General features: G+C 39.3%; 1 protein-coding gene across 1 annotated transcript; it reads left to right on the plus strand.

The window, feature by feature from the left end:
* BEX4 (brain expressed X-linked 4) lies at positions 1 to 1,549 on the plus strand. The gene is made up of 3 exons (XM_060003088.1): positions 1 to 146; positions 545 to 622; positions 958 to 1,549. The coding sequence occupies exon 3, from the start codon at positions 963 to 965 to the stop codon at positions 1,323 to 1,325; it is 363 nt and encodes a 120-aa protein (XP_059859071.1). The 5' UTR covers positions 1 to 146; positions 545 to 622; positions 958 to 962; the 3' UTR covers positions 1,326 to 1,549.
* Positions 1,550 to 23,606: the final 22,057 nt, after the last annotated feature.

Below are 23,606 nucleotides of genomic sequence, written 5' to 3' on the forward strand. Positions count from 1 at the left end.
GACGGAGGCCTCACGTGAACGGCCAGCGCCGACTGGCGCTCGCCGCGCTCTAACGGTAGACCAAGCTGTTGCTCGCTGCCTTCTCGGTCCCTGCGGGAGTGCGGGCCGGGGTCGGCCCCCAAAAATAAGAGGCGCGGGAGGAGCAGGTAAGGGACCCGGAGGGGGGTCCCCAGAGGTGGCGTTGGCGAACGGACACGGCCTGCGGACCCCTCCCCGGGGATCCGGTTGCCCCGGGGCGGAGACCGCAGCCCCCATGCCCCCTGCGGCCTAGCGTTTGGCCACAGAAAACGGTAGGCCTTCTCTGGGGGCGGGCCGCGCGGCCCTGAGGCGACTGCCTGCTTCTCGCAACACAGCGAGCTTTTCCGACACCCCCGCCCCGCCCCCTTTCTTCTCGGGGTAGAAAATGGTGGTCGGCGCGGGGGCGGCTGAGGTTGGGAGCGGGGGACGCTGGGTGGGGGTGGCCGGGGGTGGGAGATGCGGGGCTGAGAAGGGGCCGAGCGTCCGGATGCAGCAGCCCCCCTTCCCCCACCCTTACTCTCTGCAGGTCTGCGAGTCGAAGTGTTGCGGCGGCGCACTTGCAGCAAGAATCGGGAGGAGCAGGAGACCGCGAGGATAGGCCCAGGTCTGTGCGGGGGACAGTTGGGATGTGGGGGGAACGTGTGGATAGCCCTAAGAAGCCCCAAATACTGCTCCCTACCCCATCCTCCATTTTGGTGCTTGCAGAGACGTGGGCATGGATAGGCAGGGCAAATGGTGGGTTTTGGGCGAGGGAGGGGGAGAGCTTGGACTGGGGGCCCCCTAGAGGGCATAAGGAACCTCTCAGGTGGGAAAACGAAAATTTGAAGAGCCTTTACATCCGGGGCTGGAAGTCTTGAGAGGTGCTTAGTAGGGCCTCTGTCCTCGGTGCTGATCAGTCCACCCAGAAAATAGTCCATTCTCTTGTCTTTTGTCTTCTAGGAGCAATGGCGTCCAAAGAGGAACAAGCAGTAAAAAATCTCAACATGGAAAATACCCAACAGGAAAAGGAAGGCGGGGACCAGGCCCCTTTGCAGAATGGAGAGGAATCACGCGATTTAGGAGGGGGTAGAGGCCAGAAGCCTGGAGGAAATGTCAGGCTGGGACGGATTAGACGACTTGTCCCTAATTTTCGATGGGCCATACCCAGCAGGCATATTGATCACAATGAAGTGGGGGATGATGTAGAAAAGCACGTAGGGCAGATGATGGAAATCAGGAGAAAGACTAAGAAGCAGCAAATGAGGCATCATTTGCGCTACCAAACTCCTGAACCTGACAATCATTATGAGTTTTGCCTTATACCTTGAATCCTAAGATTATCCCTGAGGTCAGTAATGTGGCCTCTGCTCTACATGCTTGTAGTTTTTCTGATTTACTTTTTCTGTAAACCTTTTGGTGTTTCCACTTACCAGTTTCTAATTGAATATTGCTTTGTCTCTGTGAAACTTTATGTCAGCAGGGCAATTTCATCCAGTTATAGGAAAATTATTCTTTTCATAATACGAAATTAATAAAGCAGTTTACAAAGCAATCTTCCTGTGACACACAAGTCTTTATTTTTTGTTAATGTTACCTTTCCTCTCCTAGATCCCTGGACTCAAAATCTCAATTGTCTTTTGACTATTTTTTCTTGTCCTCAACCAGAAAGGATCATATTCATAATTCAGTATCTTTTAAGAATGTATGTCGTACTGTTTTTCAAGGAGTGTGAGTCCACCATCTGCATAAAAATACCTTGATGGGGGAGCTTTTTTTTTTTTTTTTGCGGTACGCAGGCCTTTCACTGCTGTGGCCTCTCCCGTTGTGGAGCACAGGCTCTGGATGCGCAGGCTCAGCGGCCATGGCTCATGGGCCCAGCCGCTCCGCAGCATGTGGGATCTTCCCGGACCGGGGCACAGACCCGTGTCCCCTACATCGGCAGGCGGACTCTCAACCACTGCGCCACTCAGGGAAGCCCGATGGGGGAGCTTTTTGAGAATGTAGGACCTCTGGCTCCTATCTTCCAGACCCACAGAGTTGGATTCCAAAATTTCCATTTATTAGTAAACTCTCCAGGTAATTCTAGAGTACACTGAAGTCTGAGGCCACTATTGTTTGTATGTATGTTGGATATCTGTGTACATATGTGTGTATCATTGTATGTATATTCCATGAACATATGTGTGTTTCATGTCATTAAGTGTAAACAAAGTACGTGGAATAACAGGATGAATACTTCCTGAATTCAATGGGCAAAAATGTTAAAAAAGTAGAAGACCCTAAAATAGACTGATTATAAGAGTGGTAGGGACAGTGGCAGATGAGGGTACTGGAGTTCAGAGATGCTAAGTACCAAGGTTACCCTCTGCTGTGCATCTTGGTGGGGGGGGGTCTGATCTGGGACATTTTCTATAGGACTTTGTCATCTGGAGGTGGAGAATATTTGACTTTTGTAACTGATAACAAGCTGAGGAAGATCAAACTCAGCAAGACTGAGGCTGTTGTTCTATATTTTGCTTTTTAGTGTTTCCAGTGTAGACACTTTGGAAAAGTGTAGACATTTTAATTTTTAGAATAGAGCAGAAAGAAATCTTAAAGTTTCTTCAATCCAGTGTACTTCAAAGTGAGAATTGCCACCTATTACAACTCTTGAAATCAGTTTTGTGGGTCACAAGCAATTTTTTAAAAAGAATAAACCAAAAAACATCAGAGTTCATCACCCATGAGTAGTGTTAAGAATTATCATTTTGAGAAACTTGTTTTAGTTTTACATGTAAGAAATATTGTCACCTTATAAGATGTATTTCTAACTAGGTCACAGGGTAAAAAAACGAAGTCATTTTATCAGTCCAAACTTCATTTCACAGATGAGGAAACTGGTAGGAAAGTGATTTTTCCAAGGTCACACAGCCAGTGAGTAGTAGAGCTGGGACCACAGTTTCCAGTTCAGGGTGATTTTCTCCTCACCACAGTACCTTCACAAGACATGACTTGGAAATTTTTGCAGTGTGTGCTTATTGCCAGTGGTGTGTATGGACAAACTTACACAACTTATACAAAATCACTGTTTATTTGATGTTCACACTTTAGTCATCAGAGTCCCTGCACGTTCAATTGAGAAACATATTTAAGGAGGACTCTGACCGTTAATATTTTGGGGCTGGAATGATCTTTCATTTTCTGTCTAGAGGAAGGGAGAGTCTGATAAAAAAAATGCACAGGTGAACTCATAGGCACTTCATAAAGGCTAGCTGATGGAGTGATGTTCGTAAATGGCTTTTTGGTCCCTCAGAAAATCAATACTGTGCCTTCTACCCCAATCCTAGATTTCCCAAAGCAGCCTCAATTTTTTTAAAATATGGGAATGAGATCAGAACTTGACTGGTGGAAGGAAAGCAAGGCAGCCTCACCAGGGTTTTTGGGGATGGTGGGGGATGAGAACAGACTTTCTGGAAGAAGTAAGGGTCAATATTTTGGTTCAGAGTATGGTTTTTTGAAGAACTGAAATCCCCTCCCATTGGTGTTTCTGAGGGAGCGGGATGATGCAGTCAGAACTTTCTGGAAGTGATAAAGTTCAAGGAATAAGGTCACAATGTGATTGTGGAAAGAGAAATTAACATCCCTCTCCTGGGAGTTCCTCTTATGGTAGGGGATGAGTACAGAATTTTCTAGAAGCAGTAAAGTTCAGGGACCATGATCAAAACATGATTGCTTAAAGTCGAACTGAAGGAAGTGCCCTTTCCTGGATGTTTCTGTAAGGGTGGAATGAGGCCAGAACTTTCCGGAAAAAAGTAAAAGTCAGGGAGCCGAGTCAGAAGGTGATTGAAGGAGAACTGAGTATCACGTGAATGTTTCCATTAATTTATATATCCCATAGGAGAGTCAGTTTTTCCTGATCTTGGTGAACAGTACAATCTGACTTTTTAAGGTAATGATGGAGAGATGTCAGTGGGAGTGTCCTAAAGAAGCCTGCAAGGAAATAAAATGAATCTCTTATGAAAACAAAAGAAAAGTGAGTCAACTAGGAACAACAAAAGGAACTAATACATTCATCCCTATCAGTTGTTTATACTTTCATGTTGGTAAATTTTTAGTATCTTGAGGAAAATATGTATGTTTTTACAGATTTTCAAGCAAGGATTGGGATAGAAGTCTAGTAAATAAGGAGAAAACGGGGAGATCTCTGAGGAGGGTCAACCTTTCAGCAGCATATGCTGTTTTCTTCAAATTACAGAAAATGGAAATATCACTGAGGGAGTATTTAAAGAGACCAGCAAGGAAAAAAATGAACTTACAATGAAAAAAGCAAAAACAAGTAAATCAAATATCATGAGAATAAACAACAAGACAGGTTATCACTCTCAGCCTTTTCAGTTAGTACCTACAAGTGAGTAATTATTTTAGCTTTATTAAGGTACAATTGCACAACATTGTGAATCATCTATACTTCAATTTTTTTAAATGTACAATTAAAGTTTTAGAAGTACCTAAAGTATTCAATTTGATCTGTTTTACATATATTTAGGCCTATGAAACCATGATCATAATCAAAATAGCAAACACTTCCATCATCTCCCCAAATCTCTTTCATCCCATGTGTAATCTCTCCCTCCTTACACCCCCAACCCCACTCAACCTCTGAGCTGTTTTTTGTCACTATAGTTTTCATTTTATAGTATTTTTAAATATAAAATGAATCATAGAGCACATGCTCTTTTATTTTTGTCTGGCTTCATTCTTTAAACATAACGATTTTACATGAAATAATAGCATATTCCTTTCTATTGGTGAGTGGTATTACATGGTACGGTGAATGCTTATCCATTCATCTGTTAATGGACATTTAGGTACGTTCCAATTTTTGGCTATTACAAATAAAGCTGATATGAATATGCACGTACAAATTTTCGTGTAGACATATGTTTTAATTTTCTTGGGTAAATACCTAGGAATGGAATGGCTATGTTGTATGGAAATTGTAAGTTTCATTTTTAAGAAACTGCCAAACTGTTTTTCCAAGGAGGTTTCACCATTTTACATTTCTATCAGTAGAGTATTGGAGTTCTAATTTCTCCTCATTCTCAGCAATACTTAGTATGGTCACGATATTTTTGTCAATATTTAAAAATTTTAACCATTCTAAAGAGTGTGTAGTACTATCTTGTGGTTTTCCTTTTCATTTCTCTGGTGAATAATGATACACAGCATATTTTGATATTTTGACAATGTTTTAATTGAATTTTTTGTTTTCCTTTGCTGAGTTTTAAGAGTTCTTTAAATATTCAAGATATAAGTATTTTATAAGATGTGCAATCTGCAAATATTTTCTCCCAGCATGATTTGCCTTTTCACTCTCTTAACAGTGTCTTTCACAGAGCAAAAGTTTTCATTTTGATAATGTCCAATTTATCATTTTTTTTTCTTTTATGGGTGTCATACTTGTAAATATTTTCTTTTGGTGTCATACCTGAAAACTCATTGCCAAAACCAAGATCACACAGATATTCTCCTATATTTTCTTCCAGATTCTTATGCTTTACATTTACATTTTATGATTTACATTGTGTTGTACATGTATATTTAACACATTTAGATATATTTCAATGAAAATTTAACATTTAAGTATATTATACTTTGAGTTAATTTTTCTATAAGTTGTGAGGTATGTTTTGAAGTCCATTTTTTTTAGTTATGTGTGTCTAGTTATTTTGGTTTCATTTCTTCTTTTCCAATATATGTTTCTTGGAACTTTGTTCATAGACAATAATGTCATCCACAAATATGGAAAATTTTCTTTACTTTACAATTTGTATGTCTTTTATTTCTTTTTCTTGCCTTGTTGCACCAGATAAGACTTCCATTATGATGTTGAATAAGAGTGCTGAGAGTCGATATTCTTGCCTTGTTCCCAGTTTTGAGAGAAAATATTCGGTCCTTCACCATTTAATATGTTAGCTGAAGGTTTTTTGTAGAAGCCTTTTATCAGGTTGTGGACGTTGACTTCTATTCATAGTTTGCTAAGAGTTTTCATCATTAATAGATATCGCATTTTGTCAAAAGACTTCTTTGCATCTATGGCTATGCTCATGTGTTTTTTCTTCTTTGGGTTCTTAATGTGATGGATTGCATTGCTTGATTTTCAAATATTGAATTAGCCTTTCATTCTCAGGATAAACCCCACTTGGTTGCAGTAGATTGTTCTTTCTATGTATTGAAAAATTTAATCTGGTAATATGTGGGATATTGGTTTTAGTTTTCTTTATTTGTACTATATTTCTCTGCTTTGGTATCAGAGTAATGTTGACATTGCAAAATGAGTTGGAATGTATTTCTTAGTTTTGTATTAGTTTTCAAAACTATACAAACTAATACAAAAATGTATTAGTTTTCAATTACTGTCATAAGAAATTACCACAAACTTAGAGCCTTAAACAATACAAATATATTATCTTATGATTATCTAGGTCATAAGTCTCACCTGCCAAAAATCAAGATGTCAGCAGAGCTGTATTCCTTTCTGGAGGCTCTAGGGGAACATCTGTTTCTTTTCTCACAAAGACTGTTGGCAGAATTTAGTTCCTTGTGGTTGTAGGACTGAGATCCCTGTTTTCTTACTGACTGTCAGCTAAAGGTCATTCCCAGCTTCCAGAAGTCACCCACATATTTTGGCTCATGACCCTCTTTCTCCATCTTCAAAGCCAGCAATGGCTGGTAAAGTGCTTATTACATTTTGAATTTCTCCTCCTCCTTGTATCTCATCTCTCTGACCTAGATTGGAAATGTTCTCTGCATTTAAGGATTAGATTGGGCTCACATGGATAATCCAGGACAATCTCTTCATCTCAAGGTCCAAACCCTTAATCAAATCAGCAAAGTCCATTTTGCCATGTAACAAAACATGTTCATAGGTTCCAGGGATTAGGGTGTGGATATTTGTAGGACCATAATTCTGCCTACCACATATTCTATTTTCTGGAAGAGAGTGTGTACAATTGGTGCTTTTTCTTCTTTAAATGTTTGGTAGAATTTGCCAGTGTAACTATCTGGGCCTAGAGTTTTCTTTCTGGATGGTTTTAAACTATGAACTTGATTTTTTTAATAGTTGTAGGGCCATTGAGTTTATCTGTTTTATCTAGGGTGCTGTTTAAATTAGACAATATCTATTGATTGATTTGTGTTCAAATTAACTGTCTCCTTCCTCTGTCATCTCCATACTTCCATTGAATCCATCATGTCAGTTTTAAAATTTAGTTATTGCATTTTGCAGTTCTAAAACTTACATTAAGTTCTTTTTTATATTTATTTATTTGTTGATAATTTCATTTTTAATTAGTTTTTCAAGAGTGATGGCTCTTTTGAGCATTTTTATAATAGTTGCTTTAAAGGCTAGCAAATATTTACAGACAGCATCTGTCATCCCATCATTGGTGTCTGTTGACTGTCTTTCCCCATGCTTTTTGAGATTTTCATGGTTTCTTATATGCTGAGTAATTTTGGTTCGTATATGGGACATTGAATATCATGTTACTAGATTTTGGGTCTTGTTTAAATCTATCAGTTTGATGGCACTTTGGATTCTGGTTCTTTCCCAATACATCTGCCATTTAATGTTTCCTTTACAGAGAACTCAAATAGCTGCACCACACATTCTGTCTGGTTTTTCACAACTGTGTTCAGTGCTACAGAAAGCTAGAATGTGCCTATTCTATCTTACTTGGAACCAGAACAGCACTGTTTAAATCTTTATGTTTACTTTTAATTTTTTAACTTGAAGAAAAATCACAAACTTAGAGAAAAATTGAAAAAACAGTACAGAGAATTTTTTTCCCTGAATTATTTGAGAGTAATGCCAGCCTGATGCCCCGTTAATCTTATGGTATGCAGGATTTGAAGAGGGCCCCTATGTCTTTCACCTCCTACCATTATGTTACATATATGGCAAAAGCGAGATTATTCAGGTGGGGCTAATTTAATCACACAAGCCCTTCAAAAGGAGAAACTTTTATATGACTGTTGGCAGAAGGGAAGTGAGAGAAATTGGAAGCATGATAAAGCTTGGATGCATCACCATTGCTGGTCTGAAGATGACAGGGGTCAAGTGCAAGGACAGAGAGAAACCTCTAGGAGCTGACAGCAACCCCCTGTCAAAAGCAAGCAAGGAGATGGGGACATCAGTCCTGTCACTGCAAAAAAATTGAATTCTGCAAACAACCTGAATGAGCTTTGAAGGGGCTTCTTCCCCTGATCCTCCAGATAAGAGCCCAGGACAGGCAACACCTTGATTTCAGCCTCATGAGACTCTAAGCAGAGAACTAGTCAAGCCCTCCCAGACTATTGACCTACAGAACTGTGAGCTAATAAAAGGCATTGTTTTAATCTGCAAAGTTCATGGTAATATATTACACAGCAGTAGAAAATGAACATAACCCCAAGCATCTTTAGTGCACATTTTCCACAAACACAGACATTTTCCAGCATAACCACAATACAATTATCAAAATCAGAAATTAACATTGATACATTACTACCATTTAAACTCAGACCCCAGTGGATTTTTAGCAGTTATTCTAACAATGGCAAAAGGATCCAGTTCAGAATCACTGGTTGCATTTAGTTGTCATGTCTATTATCCTTCAGTATAAAGTATGCCCTCAAGTCATGACTTTCATGACGTTATAGTTTAGTTATTTTTTACATTGCCCCTAAATTTGGGTTTGCCTGATATTTCTTCTTGAGTGGATTCAGGTTATGCATCTTTGGCAGGAATGTCACAGAAATGTTGCTGTAGTATTTTCTTTCTATCCTATCAGGTTTGTGAGGAGCCTCTTCAGACTGACCTCTGTGTCCTTTTGGTATGCCTCCCCCCATCATTTTTTGAGCACTTTGCTTTCTGGCACAGCAAAATGTTCCAGGCCCATTGTGTTCTTTACCTGCCCCATCCATGTAATCAAACATTTCTCCAAGGAATTCTTGTTCTTTTTATTGAATAATGGTATTTAGAAGACAAGATATGGATACTAGGTGTGCTTATTGCTATTGGGGTGCTGGGCTCCTAGGCTCTCTGGGAGAAAGAATTAGAGTGAATTAGAATTAGAGTGGAAAGAATTAGACAATATTGGTATGTGTATACATACACACACAGACATAGGTACTCACACATATATATCAATACATTCACACATTTACATCTATACTGGGGCATACCTCAATTTGCTGCGATTTGAAGACACTACTTATTTTACAAACTGAAGGTTTGAAGCAAACATGCATCAAGCAAGTCTACTGGCACTATTTTTCTAACATTTGCTCACTTCATGTCTCTGTCACATTTTAGTAATTCTTGCAATATTTCAAACGTTTGCATTATTATTATATTTGTTATAGTGATCTGTGATCAGTAACCTTTGCTGTTACTACTACGACGCAATGAAGACTCAAATGATGGTTTACATTTTTTTAGCAATAAAGTATTTTTAAATTAAGGTAGGTACTTTTTTTTTAGACATAATGCTATTGCACACTTAACAGACTACAGTACAGTGTAAACATAACTTTTTTTTTTTTTTTGGCGGTACGCGGGCCTCTCACTGTTGTGGCCTCTCCCATTGCGGAGCACAGGCTCCAGACGCGCAGGCTCAGTGGCCATGGCTCATGGGCCTAGCCCCTCCGCGGCATGTGGGATCTTCCCGGACCGGGGCACGAACCCGTGTGCCCTGCATTGGCAGGCGGACTCTCAACCACTGCGCCACCAAGGAAGCCCTAAACATAACTTTTATATGCACTGGAAAACCAGTGTGACTCACTTTATGCAATATTCCCTTTATTGTGGTGGTCTGGAACCGAGCCAAAAATATCTCCAAGGTATGCCTGTATTCCTTTAATTATGTGTATCATAATGTATTGAGCCAATCCTCTACTCATGGGTATTTGTGTTGTTTTCAAATTTCAATATTATCATTATTGTTCTAATTGACATCTGTATACAAACCCCACTCCATAAAGGTTGTGCTTATATATTACTCCCACCCACAGCATATAATAGTTCTATTTACTGACACCCAAGCAAGCACAGAATCTTATCAACCTTTTTAATCTTTTCTGATTTGATTAGACAAAAGAAGGATTTCTTTTGTTTTCGTTTGTAATTTTTCTGTTGTTAGTTGAGTTTCCATTTGTTTATTGGCCCTTTATGCTTCCCTTACTGTGAATTTCCCATTCATATCCTGAGTCCGTTTTGCTATTGAGTTGTTAGAGCCACTCAAATATGATTAACTCCAAATCTATAATACATGTTGTAAATATTGCATTGCATTGCATTGTTTATATGTATTTTAACATGCTTTATGATGTTATTTTGTTTTAAGGCATTTATAATATTCTTTATGGAATTTTCTGATTACAGTAATAATACATGCTTATAGGAGAAAAAGAAAAGGAAAAGAAAATTTGAACATGCTAATAGGAAAAACATTCAAAGACTAGAGTATGGTAATAACTTTTCTAATATCCTAAAGTTAAAAACATTAAATTGGCCCAGAGGACACAGCAAGACATAGTTGTTAAGAACCGTGACTTTAGATATAGGCAAATTGGGTTCAGTTCTTACTTTGCACAATTCACTTAACTCCTTTGTCCCTCAGGTGTCCTGTTTGTAAAAAGTAATTCTAATGTATTTCAAATAGTTATTGTTAAGATTAATTTATTTCATTAATTTATTCAACAAATTTATTGAGTACCTACCAATTACTATTTTAGGTCAGTAGTTCTTAAAGTGTAATGGCCAGACCAGCAGCATCACCTAGGAACTTGTTAAAATTGCAAATTCTCATGCCCCGCTCCATACTGAATCAGAACTCTGGGGGTAGGCCTCAACCATCTGTGTTTACAAGTCTGCCAGGTGATTATGATGTGCTCTAAGGTTTGAGAACCACTCCTCTAGGCATCAGGGTTATAATGGAGCCCAAGACAGACAGAAGAAACAGATTGAAGGTTACAAGTATGAAGCACTTGTCTCATAAGCACTCAGTCAGGACAGCCCTGAGAACCAATAAAATGACATTATGTACTATCTTTTCACTATGCTTTTCTAAGCAGGAATTTTCCAAGCACATTTGTTGGTCCACCAAACAGCATGAACTTCTGGAAAGGGAGATGGAGGTTGCAGTACTCCACTATTGCACTAGTTGTAATAGTTGTGGTGAAATTATGGTAAACATTCAACCCAATAAAAAGAAGAACAAAAGCCAAATATCAAAGGAAAGGGCCTTTTAAAAATTGATCCCAAGGTAGGTAGGAGTGGTACATTCCTGCCTTGATGGGGTGTTTAATATGTGTAAGATATCTAGATAGTAAGGTACCTTAGTAGGCACTTAGGAGACCAAGATGACAAAAGATATCTTTGTTTTAACTGGGCACAATATATGGGAAATAATGATACTTAACACAGTACTTAGCCTTATAGATTGATTTGTGGGATATAGATTGTGTGAGAGTAAGGAGTGTAATGTTCCAGCTTGAACTTAGTGGGCCTCTATAAAATGAAAAAGTTCAGATAAGCCTCCTGACCTGGAAGAGTGGCCTTAATAGGAGAAAATATAATGATTTGAACTTAATGAAACAGTCAGGCAGACAGAGTTATGCATGTCAGAGTGGCAAAGCAGGAGCAATCCTCACTATAGTGTGGTGCCTGTTGCTCAAATTTAATTGCTTCCCCACCTCCCTAGCCCCCAATGCATTCATCATGGATAGGAGGTGCCTGTAAGTTAAAATAACTTTGTGTTTGTATGTATGATGCATCAGGGCCCAAGCAACAATACCTATCTGGGTAAATATTAAAGTGGAGAGAAAAACATTTTTTGTATTTTTTGCATATCTGTATTTTCTCATTTTCCTGAGAACATGTTTTACTTGTGTCACAAAAATAATAAAATGTTTAAAAATAAAAAAGTGAAAATTATTAAAATAACAAGTCAGTTGATACACACACACACACACACACACACACACACACTACTTTTCAGCCTCCTTTATTCACAGTACAATATATAATGACTTTTTTTCTGTGAAAATTGGAAAAAAATCCCCTACTAAAATGCAAACTTGCATATAGAATCACAAGACAAAATCCAATGAGATACTGCTAATAACAGGAACATCTAAAACCAGTACCATCTCAGTCTCCCAAGGCAATAGAAATAAAAATGAAAATAAACAAATGGGACCTAATCAAACTACAAGCTTCTGCACAGCAAAAGAAACCAGAAACAAAATGAAAGGCAACCTACAGAATGGGAGAAAATATTTGCAAACGATGTGACTGACAAGAGCTTAATTTCCAAAGTATACAAAAAGCTCATACAACTTGACAGCAAAAAAACAAACAACTCACTCAAAAAATGGGCAGAAAACCTAGAGAGACATTTCTCCAAAGAAGAAATACAGATGGCCAATAGGCACATGAAAAGATGCTCAATATTGCTAGTTATTAGAGAAATGCAAATCAAAACTCCAATGAGGTACCACCTCACGTGGGTCAGAAAGACCATCATTAAAAAGTCTACAAATAACAAATGCTGGAGAGGGTGTGGAGAAAAGGGAACCCTCTTACACTGTTGGCGGGAACGTAAGTTGGTGCAGCCACTGTGGAAAACAGTATGGAGGTTCCTCAGAAAACTAAAAATAGAATTACCATATGATCCAGCAATCCCATTCTTGGGCGTATATCCAGACAAAAGTATAATTCAAAAGGATACATGCACCCCTATGCTCACAGCAGCCCTATTCACAATAGCCAAGACATAGAAACAACCTAAATGTCCATCAACAGATGAGTGGATAAAGAAGATGTGGTACGTAAGTACAATGGAATACTACTCAGCCATAAAAAGGAATGAAATAGGGCTTCCCTGGTGGCGCAGTGTTTGAGAGTCTGCCTGCTGATGCAGGGGACACGGGTTCGTGCCCCGGTCCAGAAAGATCCCACATGCTGTGGAGCAGCTGGGCCTGTGAGCCATGGCCGCTGAGTCTGCGTGTCCGGAGCCTGTGCTCTGCAACGGGAGAGGCCACGACAGTGAGAGTCCCGGGTACCGAAAAAAAAAAAAAAAAAGGAATGAAATAATGCCTTTAGCAGCAACATGGATGCAATGAGAGATTACCATACTAAGTGAAGTAAGTCAGTAAGAGAAATACCATATGATATCACTTATATGTGGAATCTAAAATATGACACAAATGAACCTATCTATGAAACAGAAACAGAATCAGGGACAAAGAGAATAGACTGGTGGTTGCCAAGGGGGAAAGGGTGGAAGAAGGTAGCAGCAGGAGTTTGGGATTAGCAGATGCAAACTGGTATATATAGAATGGATAAACGACAAGGTCCTACTGTATAGCACAATGAACTATATTCAGTATCCTGTGACAAACCATAATGGAAAAGAATATGAAAAGGAATGTATATATATATGTATAACTGAGTCACTTTGCTGTACAGCAGTAATTAACACAACATTGTAATTCAACTATACTTCAATAAAAAATAAATTAAAAAAATAAAACCAGTACCATCAAAAGTTCAAAAGTAAGATGAGCACAGTTATAACTAGAGAATGCCACCAAAAATAAAAGTCAGGCTCTAATTACATAGGAAAAAAAAGAATTGAAGGCAAAAAGCATTAAATCGGATATGGCTGCTTCCTGGACTGTCGTTGCTTCCAATGCATTACTCTAAATTTATTTCTTAATCTTTTTTGTCTCTTCCAGACACTTTTCTATTGTGTTGTTCATTCCATCATCCATCTACTTTCTTGAATCAAGTAAGGGGTGTAAATGTATCTCTCATCCTGTAATTCACTCCTCTGTTCTCTTCAGGTTCTTTCTTGCCTTTCTCCCATACCCAAAGGGCACCTCTAGATTCCCTCAGTCTCTTTCAACAATTTCCCCTTTAGTTCTTTCTATGAGTCTTCTTTTACTGACTGAGGGGCAAGTAGGAGCAGTGTGAAGTCCTAGTTACGTTCTGGCCTGGGCCATATCCACTCCTTCAGCCCACCAGCACCAGGGGCTCCAGTCCAGGGCACTGTGTCATACCTACCTGCCCCAATCCCAAGCAGTTTCCTCCTCCTTTTTTCCTCTTGGACTGAGACACAGCTAATGGACATTTGGACCTGCAGACAGATGAGAGACAGTGTGGTATGGCAGTGCTTGGTGAACAGACCAGTACACTAGACAAGGGTCTCCTTTAAGACTGGCCTACACCATCTCTTCAAGTCTCAAATCTCCCGCTCCCCGCCCTGCCTCGCCCCCACCCCCAGCCATGAAATACCCACCTTATTGGAGTAGGGAATTCGTTTTAATGATTTCTTAGTCTTTGTTAATGCACTGTGCGCCCCTAGATAATCATTTGTTTTACCTCCTCCCTCTTAATTTCAAGGCTCATCTCCGTGTTTATCCACCGCTTCCCTGTAGACAGGCTGTAAAATCAAAGGATTATTTCCAAACTATTCCCAAGTCTCTGTGTTCCCTCCTTCCCTCCTGACCCTTCTTCTCCAGCCCTTCCTTCCATCCCAAGGCCCATCATTTTTGTTCCAAAAGGTTAAAGAGGTGTCGATGAAACAGGCCCAGACCGACTTCATTCTTTGCCTTCCTTCGCCTCCACGCACCCACTCATGCCACCATCAACGCAGAGTTCCTGGTCTAATTGCTCACACAGACCTGCTTTGTTCTGGGGAAGTATGTTCATCCCCCTCCCTCTCTTGGCCAGATGCCAGCCTCACTCGATGGAAAAGGGGAGTGAGTACTGCAGAGAAAAAGACCTGAACTAGAGGGACTTATGCACACCTTGGCTCCTGGTCACAGGAGGTCCTCGCGTCATTACCGAGCTTGCCAACCGCCCCACCCCCCTCAACTGGCTCCGAGGACCCCCACCTACCTCTCAGCCGGCAGGCTGTGCATCAGGAACTCCCACCACACTCCTGCCACATACACACTCACAGAGACCGCGCCCCTCCTTACACCCATCTGTATGGGGAGCCCCGACGGCGCACTGCCCTGTCATTCATTCTAGTCCTCACCAATCTGAGGAACTACAAGTGACATCACAGCCTGAGGTTGGAGTTTCCACTTCTCTGGTTTTTAATGAAGGTCTCCATCCACTTCCCATCCTTACTCCCACCAGGCCTTGGCCTTTTCTGCTTTTCTGTCCTCTGCCTCTCCTGCCACCTCCCTCCCTCCTCCTACCTTTCCCCCCAGCCACCAATGCCTACCAAGTAACTTGCTTTTGTCATGCAAGGTGGCAGGGATCTAAAGTGTGATTTTTACTAATTCTCAAGATTTTTCTGCATAGTTTCTTTTTGAAATCATAAATACAATAAAGCTATTTTTTATTTGGGAGGAGAAAATGTTTTTTGTTTTGTTTTGTTTTTAAGATTGTTAACATTCCTCCAGCTCCAGATTCAATTTTAACATTATTCTTTTCCCATTTCTTGGTCATTGGTTGTTTTAAGTTCTACTTTAGAAACTTTAGAAAGAATCAAGGGATTTGAAAAACAGTTTGAGTTTATGCTCTTCCAAAGAGGTAACTTACCATAACTTATCAACTTTGTAACCATAATTCACTTGCATGTAAATGATACCTGAAAATTTTAAGGGGATCAGGGAGGAGAGAGACCTTAACAGAGAATGTGGTGTTATTATCACAGTCATCAAGTAACTATTAAAGTAGAAAAAGATGTTTCTGCCATCTCATATCCTCAACAAACTGCATTTTTACCTGTTTGTTCCCAAATGTATATATGTATGCAACACGCATATACACGTACGGCAGTCCAGATGGATGCATTCTTTATTAACAGTGCAGGCCTTGGCATCAAGCCTCATATAGTCTCTTACATTGCTAAACTGAGCTGGACAAGCTAATACAACTCCTCTAAAAAATAACATTGAGTTTTGGTTCATCTCCACATTAAAACATTTATTAACTACACAATAATAGCTATAAATCACGCTTACACATGTGGCTCTCCAAAACTACCATCTATGAAGTATTTGCTATGTACCAGGTACATTAGTTGCCTATTCACCTCTAACCCTCACAAAAGTCCTTTGAGGTATAGTGTTATTGTCCCAATTTTACAGACAGGGAAACTTAGGTATATAGTTTTAAAAACTTGCCCAAGGTCACACATCTCTTAAGTGTAGAGCTGAATTTGAATCCAGATCAGTTTGACACCACCACTTGTGGTCATAGCCAGTAAGCTATATTGTAAGCCCCCTGAAATATTGGTATACCTTACAGTTCTTTCTAGACCTTTTTTTCATTCTCAAAATGTTTATATTAGTTGCCTATTGCTACAGTATCAAATTACCACAAACTTAGAGGCTTAAAATGACAGAAATATATCCTCTTAAAGTTCTGGAGGTCAGAACTCCAAAGTTTGAGTTTTACAGGACTAAACTAAAGGTGTTGGCAGGACTGGTTCCTTCTGAGGGCTCCAGGGGAGAACCCATTGCTTTCCTCTTCCAGCTTTTAGTTGGCTGCCTGCTATCTTTGGCTTGTAGTTGCACTATTATACTTTCTGCTTCCATTATCACATTGCCTTTTCATCTTCTGAAGTCAGCTCTCCCTTTGCCTCCCTGCATAAGGACACTTGCAATTGCATTTTAGGGGCCACCTGAATAATCCAGGATAATCTCCCCATCTCAAGATCTTTAACTTAATCACATCGGCAAAGTCCCTTTTACCATATAAGGTAAAATTCACCTGTTCCAGGGATTTAAGACCTGGATATCTTTGAGGAACATTGTTCAGCTTACCACAATGTTCAAATAATCTTATGATGTTTACTTTCATATAAGCATTGACTCCTAAATCTGTGTCTCTAGCCTATATCTCTCTTTTGAGCTCCATATTATTTTATCTAACTTACTTTTGGACTTTTCCACCTAAATGTCCTACCCTGAGCAAAGTGTTTTCTCACTTCTTCTCTCTCCACACCCAAAATCTCTCTCTGGGGTCTATAGCTAAATTAATGGCACCAGGATTCAGCCAGTTCCCCACACCAGACTTTCTCCTAGTGTCCCCATGCAATCAGTCACCAACACCTGCTGCTTATCCTCCTTTAAACTACTGTAACAGCCTCCCTTCTGTTCTCCTTTCAACGAAAAATTAATCAGTCCCTCTAAGAAAGAAATGGAAAATTTTATTCGAACCAAATTGAGGATTATAACCCGGGAACAGTCTCTCAGAAAGCTCTGAGAACCGTTCCACCCATAAGAGGTCAAAGCGCGGTTATATGTTTTTGAGACAAAGGGCTGTACATGAAATGACGTATTATTGACAGATCTAAGTGTACAAAGTGAGTAGTGGATCTTGGGTTGTCATGGCCCCTTACAAGATCAAGAAGGAATGTTATCTTTTAAAGAGTTGTCTTATTGGTGCCAGGAGAATGTTGCTCTTTATGGATGAGCAGGTATTTCTGCTGATGAGGAGGTTTGGTCAATGCATAATGCAGATGCACAATGCACAGTAGAGGGGAGAGAGGAGGCCAAAGGGCAGAGAAAATTTTTTATGTTTAAATTTTTCTTGTCTTACCATAAAATATGAATTTTATTTCACACTTCCTACCTGAAGCATTGCCCCATCCCGTAAAAGGATGATTCCTGAATTCCATACAGGAAGATGTCACATTTAATAATCCTTAAAACAGGCCTATGAAATCAGCATCTCTTTGGGAAATTCTCATTCTGCTTTTGCAGAATTCTCAAAGATAAGAAGAACCTGATGTGTAAAGAACATTTTCGTGTATTCTCATATCAACTTTTAGCTGTTACTGGAGATGAACGCCATTTGTGTAATGTTTAGAAGATGAGAGTAAAATGTGGCTCTTGGGGGGCAACTTTATGTCCTGAGAGACCACTATACTATAGCTCTGGTATATTTCTAGTCTGAATCCAGTTGCACTTTTAGCCCTTGTGTAAATACGGAATACAGTACTCTTGCTTTGGATTCTTTTGCTCTACGTCCATCCTTGCTACATCTTCACACCCTGTTACTCCATTCCTAGCATTCTTATGTTTCCTTCCACTCACTTTCTGAACACTTACTCTGGGGTTCCAGACCACTGCTTTCCTCCTGCACTGGATGGTGACTGAATGGGACAGGGCCAACGTTGATCCCTGTGACTCTCTTTTTTTGATACTTTCACTGCTGGCAAAGCAGCTCACATAGTCTGTCCACATCAAGATCTGATACAGTACTATGGGTTTTTCTAATTAAACTACATTCTTCTTTTTGTCTTAATCCTAATGTTGCTCCTAGTCCACTTTAACTGGATACTTAAATGCTCTCAAGTCCCTAACTCTCTTCCTCCCACAGGAGTCTGATCATATTCATGGTGTGTAGATATTACTATTTTAACTCTCACAAAAAAGTTTTGGTGACATGTGGTGGTCTGTCCCAACAAGCTGGCCTATGGAACGATTTCTTACACTATTTGCAGAAGCAGAGTTCAGCCTGCTGTCCCTGTCTTTGCGTTCCTCTAAAGTTGTTTGCATAACCTATCACCTGTGGACAAAGAATGTTACCTGTCATTTCAGTAAACAAAGAATGTTGCCACCAGCAAGCCACGTGCAGCCACCCCCTAACAGTGCACCCTGAGGAGAATTCAGGATGGAAAAGAAAAACAAGATATAGGCCCTAGATAATTAAGATACATATCTAAGGAATAATTTCAATGAGCCCAGATTCGTGCATCTTCCCATGCATAGGAAAGTAAAATCTTTAACTTGAAATGTCTGGTTTTATTTTGTCTTGTTTTGTTGTGATTAGCAGTAATCTCTCGTTCCACTACATGTTTTCTGGGGGAGGGTCAGCAAAAACTCCTATATATCCTGGCTCCTCCCTTGCCTCTTCAGAACGGTTCCTCATAGCTATCTGAGAGGCTGTCTCTTGGGCTATAGTCCTCAGTAAGGTCCCCAAATAAAACATAGCTCACAAAGTTTAGGTTGTTTTTCTTTAGTCGACATACCTCATGCTTGAAGATAACTAAATTTGTCAATCTTGATTCTAGATTCTCATTCCGCCACCTTTTCTCCTGGAGAACTGACCAGATATCTCTGTCTTTTCCCCAACCACCACTACCACCAACTTTTTATTTTGAAAAAATTCAAACTTACAAAATATTTCAAGAATAGTAGAGTGAATGCCCATATACTCATTCCCTTCATCTAGATTAGACTCACCAATTAATATTTTCCAATTGCTTTCTCTCTCGTTATGTATTTTTCTATCTTTTTTTCAATGCTGAACTATTTTAAGTTAATCACAGCCCTTATAATACATCAACATTTTGTATCCTAACAACAAGAACAGTCTCCTAAACAACCACAATACAATGATCACATTCAGGAAATTTAGCATCAATATAATACTATTATCTAAACTATAGTCCTTAGTCAAACATTATATTTAGTTGTCATGTCTTTTAATCTGTTTTAATCTAGAACTGTGCTCTAGTCTTCTTTCAAGGCATTGACATTTTGGTGAGAATGTAAGACAACTGAAATTGTCAAACATTGCTGATATGAGTACCAAATGGTACAGGAAATTTGGAAAACTCTTCAGCGATTTCATATAAAATCAAACAGTTGCTACTTCTATGCCCCAGCAATTTTACTGCTGAGTATTTACCCAAGAGAAATAAGAACATATATGCACCAGAAACTTGCACAAGAATGTTCATAGCAGCTGATACTGGAATGGAATATTTACAAATGAAATATTTCCTGCCATATCAGCAAACAAAGGGTGTCACAGTCATCAACGATTTCAGCCCTCCAACGTGAGCCTGTGAGCCCTGAGGAAACTCAGGATTTGAAAACACAGGATACTGGCCCCAGAGAGCTGAGGTGCATATCAAAGGAATGATTTCAGTGAGCCCTGACTCTTGCACCTTCCCATACACAGAAAAGCACTAAATTCCTTAACTTGAGATATCTGGTTTTCTTTACAAAACTTCTATGTAACCTGATACCCCGCCTTGCCTCCTCGGAGCAGTTTCTCAGTTACCTGAAACTGTCTCCCCAGCTGCAGTCCTCATTTTGCCCCAAATAAAACTTAACTCACAACTTTCACGTTGTGCATTCTTTTAAGTCAACACAGCTTATAATAGATTAAAAATGGAAACAACTCATATGTCCAGAACATCTGAATAGAAAAACAAATTGTTGTATATTCACGCTATGGAATACCACCCAGCAATGATTTTAAAAGAATCAACTGCCAATACACACAACTATAAGGATGAATCCTAAAAAACATTATATCGAGTAAAATGAGTGACGTGCTAGACACAAAAGAGTACATGCTGTAGGATTCCATTTATCTGAGATTCTACAACAGATAAAAATAATATAAATTGATAGAAATAAGCCGAGTGAGTACTTGTGGGGGGAGGGGGACTGGGAAGAGGACAGGAAACTTTGGAGTAATGGAAATGTCCCATTTTACACTCAATAGTATACACTTAAGATCTGTGAATTTCACTGTATGCAAATTTTACCTCAATTTTTTAAAGTGTGTAAATCAGAATATAAGCATCATGAAGGCGGGAACTTTGTTTTGTTCACTGCTGAGTCTCAGGAACTAACGACGGGCCAGGGCACTTAGCAAGAGCTCAGTAAACATTGGGGAAAAAAGAAGCAGGCCTTGGAAATCATCTAAATCAATGGTATTCAAAGGCATAATGGAGATTTTGACTCTCAACTTTAAATAGTATAGGTATGTCTTGCATTTGAAACTTGATATTATTGATCCACTTCTTGCCTTACTAAGAATCCTTTTGATCACTTACAAAGGTTTTGAAATTAAAAAATGGTTATTACAGCAAAAGTTTCTCTGACTCTAACCCTTTACTTTTCCTGCTTTTTCATACGTTCTCCACTTTACATGGTGAGCCTCCAGGATTAAGGGATAAACTGGCTAAAAGTGATGAGTATGTGTCTATGTAGGGTTATACCCATATTGTTGGATAACGTTTATCTTAGTCCAAGTGGTCAGTATCAGCAGGCAGTTGAAAACAGAGTCTCAGGAGAAAAGTCTGAGATGGATAAATTGATTTTGGCTGACACATAGTTGGCAACCAGTAAGTATTTGTTGAATGAATAAATAAATGAAATTAAATTTGTGAGTCTCTAGCAAATTCAACTGAGTGTATATCCTTCCAATATTTTGCTATACCTGTACATTTTTAAAGCAGAATTAGGAATCATTTTCATAATGTTCTTTGAAATTTTTCTTTATTGCTATTTTATTTTTGAAAAATAAGATCATTTAAATGGGAGAATATTTAGAAAGTAATTATGAAATGCCACCTTGTGACCAAAGACAGGAATCCAGCACAAATTTAGCTGACAAGGGAGAGTGGCAAGGAGGTAGCATAGAGAGGGGAAGCCTCTCAGCCAGGACCCACAGAGTTCTGACACTTATGCCAGGTTCTCCTCAGAAGTAAGAGGGAACAGAAAGCAAATGAGGAACTGCAAGATCCAACAGCCCCTATTTCAGCTAAAGAGAAAGGAGGAACAGAATTATACTATTTTCACCTTCACGACTTTTTTTTCTAATTATAAAAACTGAACATGCTCATTGAAAATGTTAAAATTGGAAACAGAGAGAAGGATAAAGATGAAGTTATAAATTTCCTGTAATAACACCATCTAGAGATATTCACTTCAAATATTTTGATATTTATCCTTAACCTGTGCTTGTGTTTTGCAGCTGGCTTTTTCACAAAACAGTATGTAAGGAACAACTTTCCGTGTCAATGATATATTTCTAGATTATATTTTGTCATTCCTGACAGCAAGACTTTCCTCATGATTTCACATTTTCTGGCAACTAAATAAAATGGAAATGTGAAGGGAACTTTTTCTCATCCTACAATACAGAAATGGCACCAGAGTTCATATATGATGTAAATGTATATAGAATTCAATTATTTCTTTTATAATTCCAAATGAATGAAAGTTTTTCCATTTAGTTTATGTACTTTGTTTGTACTTTGTTTCTTTTAGGCAAGGGAGAAGGTTGGATGAAAGGAACGAGCACAGACTTTTGGGGTTCCTATTTGAGTATTATCTCAGCATTATCTGATGATAATGATGATGACAATGATAATGACAACACGGATGATAATGATGATCAAAGAGCTAACATTCTCTGAAAGCCATTATATGCCAGGAATTTCATAGTTTTCTGCATTATTTCCCACTACAGTCTTGTGGGTTATACTCATTTTACAGATGAATGAACCAATCTGGCCTCACACTTCTTATAAGCAAAGAATCCAATTCTAGCCAGTGTTTTCTGATTATACTGGGTCCACCCTTTCAGATGATGGATTTCCAAGGCTTCGCCAGTGATTGTTACAATCCTTCACAGTATGACACCTGTGCCCAACAGGAATCCATTGGTTATTCACTCAGTACTATCCCTTGATCATAATGGTGATGATGATGATAATTATGATGATAACAGCAATGATGGTAATGGAAAGGAAACTTTATTTTTGATCTAAGAGTTTTATGTCCGGACACCCCATGGGTCTCCAAGAAAAGATTTATGCAAGGTCACGTACTATAAGGGGAAGAGTCCAGATTGGAACTCAAGTTTATCTGACTCTAAGGTCATATACATAACCACTTTGCCTTCCTAAACCCAAGAATGTGAATTTCATCTTCACCGTATTGCCCAACCAGAAAAAGTGGTAATGATTTCTCAGATGACAGACCTAAAGAGCAAGGGTCACAATGGCATTGCTTCCTCCACCATCAATGCCTGCAAAAGCATCTTTGTACCAATTCATAACTTGACTGCCATGGCCCCCAAGTTGTGGTCTAGAACTACAGTGCATGGGGTTGTTCAAACAGGAGGCGACACCCCTTTCCTCCTGAGCTGTAGGGTCACATGTCTTTGCAAGCTTCCTCTACCTGGGCTCTCTCCTCTACCTCTGGGTCTGGACTGATGCAGACATCAGAAGCACTGCATCAGGCCCACACAGAACTAAAGTCACTACAGAACCACCCAAACAGGCCCAGACACAACAGAGGCCCTTCTGGAAGTCTGAGCAAGGTGGGTGGGAGAGGCATGACAGAGATCTTGTCTAAGATCTATCCCCGTTTTCACCCCAATTGTTTTGGGAGCTATTTCACTGGACACTGAGAGAAGGGTCAGCCCTTCCTGCTTTAACTCCAAGTTACCTGATCAGATCCAGTTCAGGCAACTGCTTGGCCAAAGGCTATCAAAACCAACATCTTCAGTTAGTGAATTTTGAAGTCTTATCTTCTTCCCTTAAAAAGTTCCCATCCTTAGGTAGGCAAATTCCTAGGTATTTTATTCTTTTTGATGCGATGGTAAATGGGATTGTTTCTTTAATTTCTCTTTCTGATCTTTCATTGTTAGTGTATAGAAATGCAACAGATTTCTGTATATTAATTTTGTATCCTGCAACTTTACCAAATTCATTGATGAGCTCTAGTAGTTTTCTGGTAGCATCTTTAGGATTTTCTATGTATAGTACCATGTCATCTGCAAACAGTGACAGTTTTACTTCTTTTCC

Source organism: Delphinus delphis, chromosome X (genome assembly GCF_949987515.2).
Source record: "Delphinus delphis chromosome X, mDelDel1.2, whole genome shotgun sequence".
NCBI classification, from domain to species: domain Eukaryota; kingdom Metazoa; phylum Chordata; class Mammalia; order Artiodactyla; family Delphinidae; genus Delphinus; species Delphinus delphis.

What these genes read in the sequence shown, in the direction of transcription:
- BEX4 (XM_060003088.1), top strand. Translation starts at nt 963, where the DNA reads ATGGCGTCCAAAGAGGAACAAGCAGTAAAAAATCTCAACATGGAAAAT.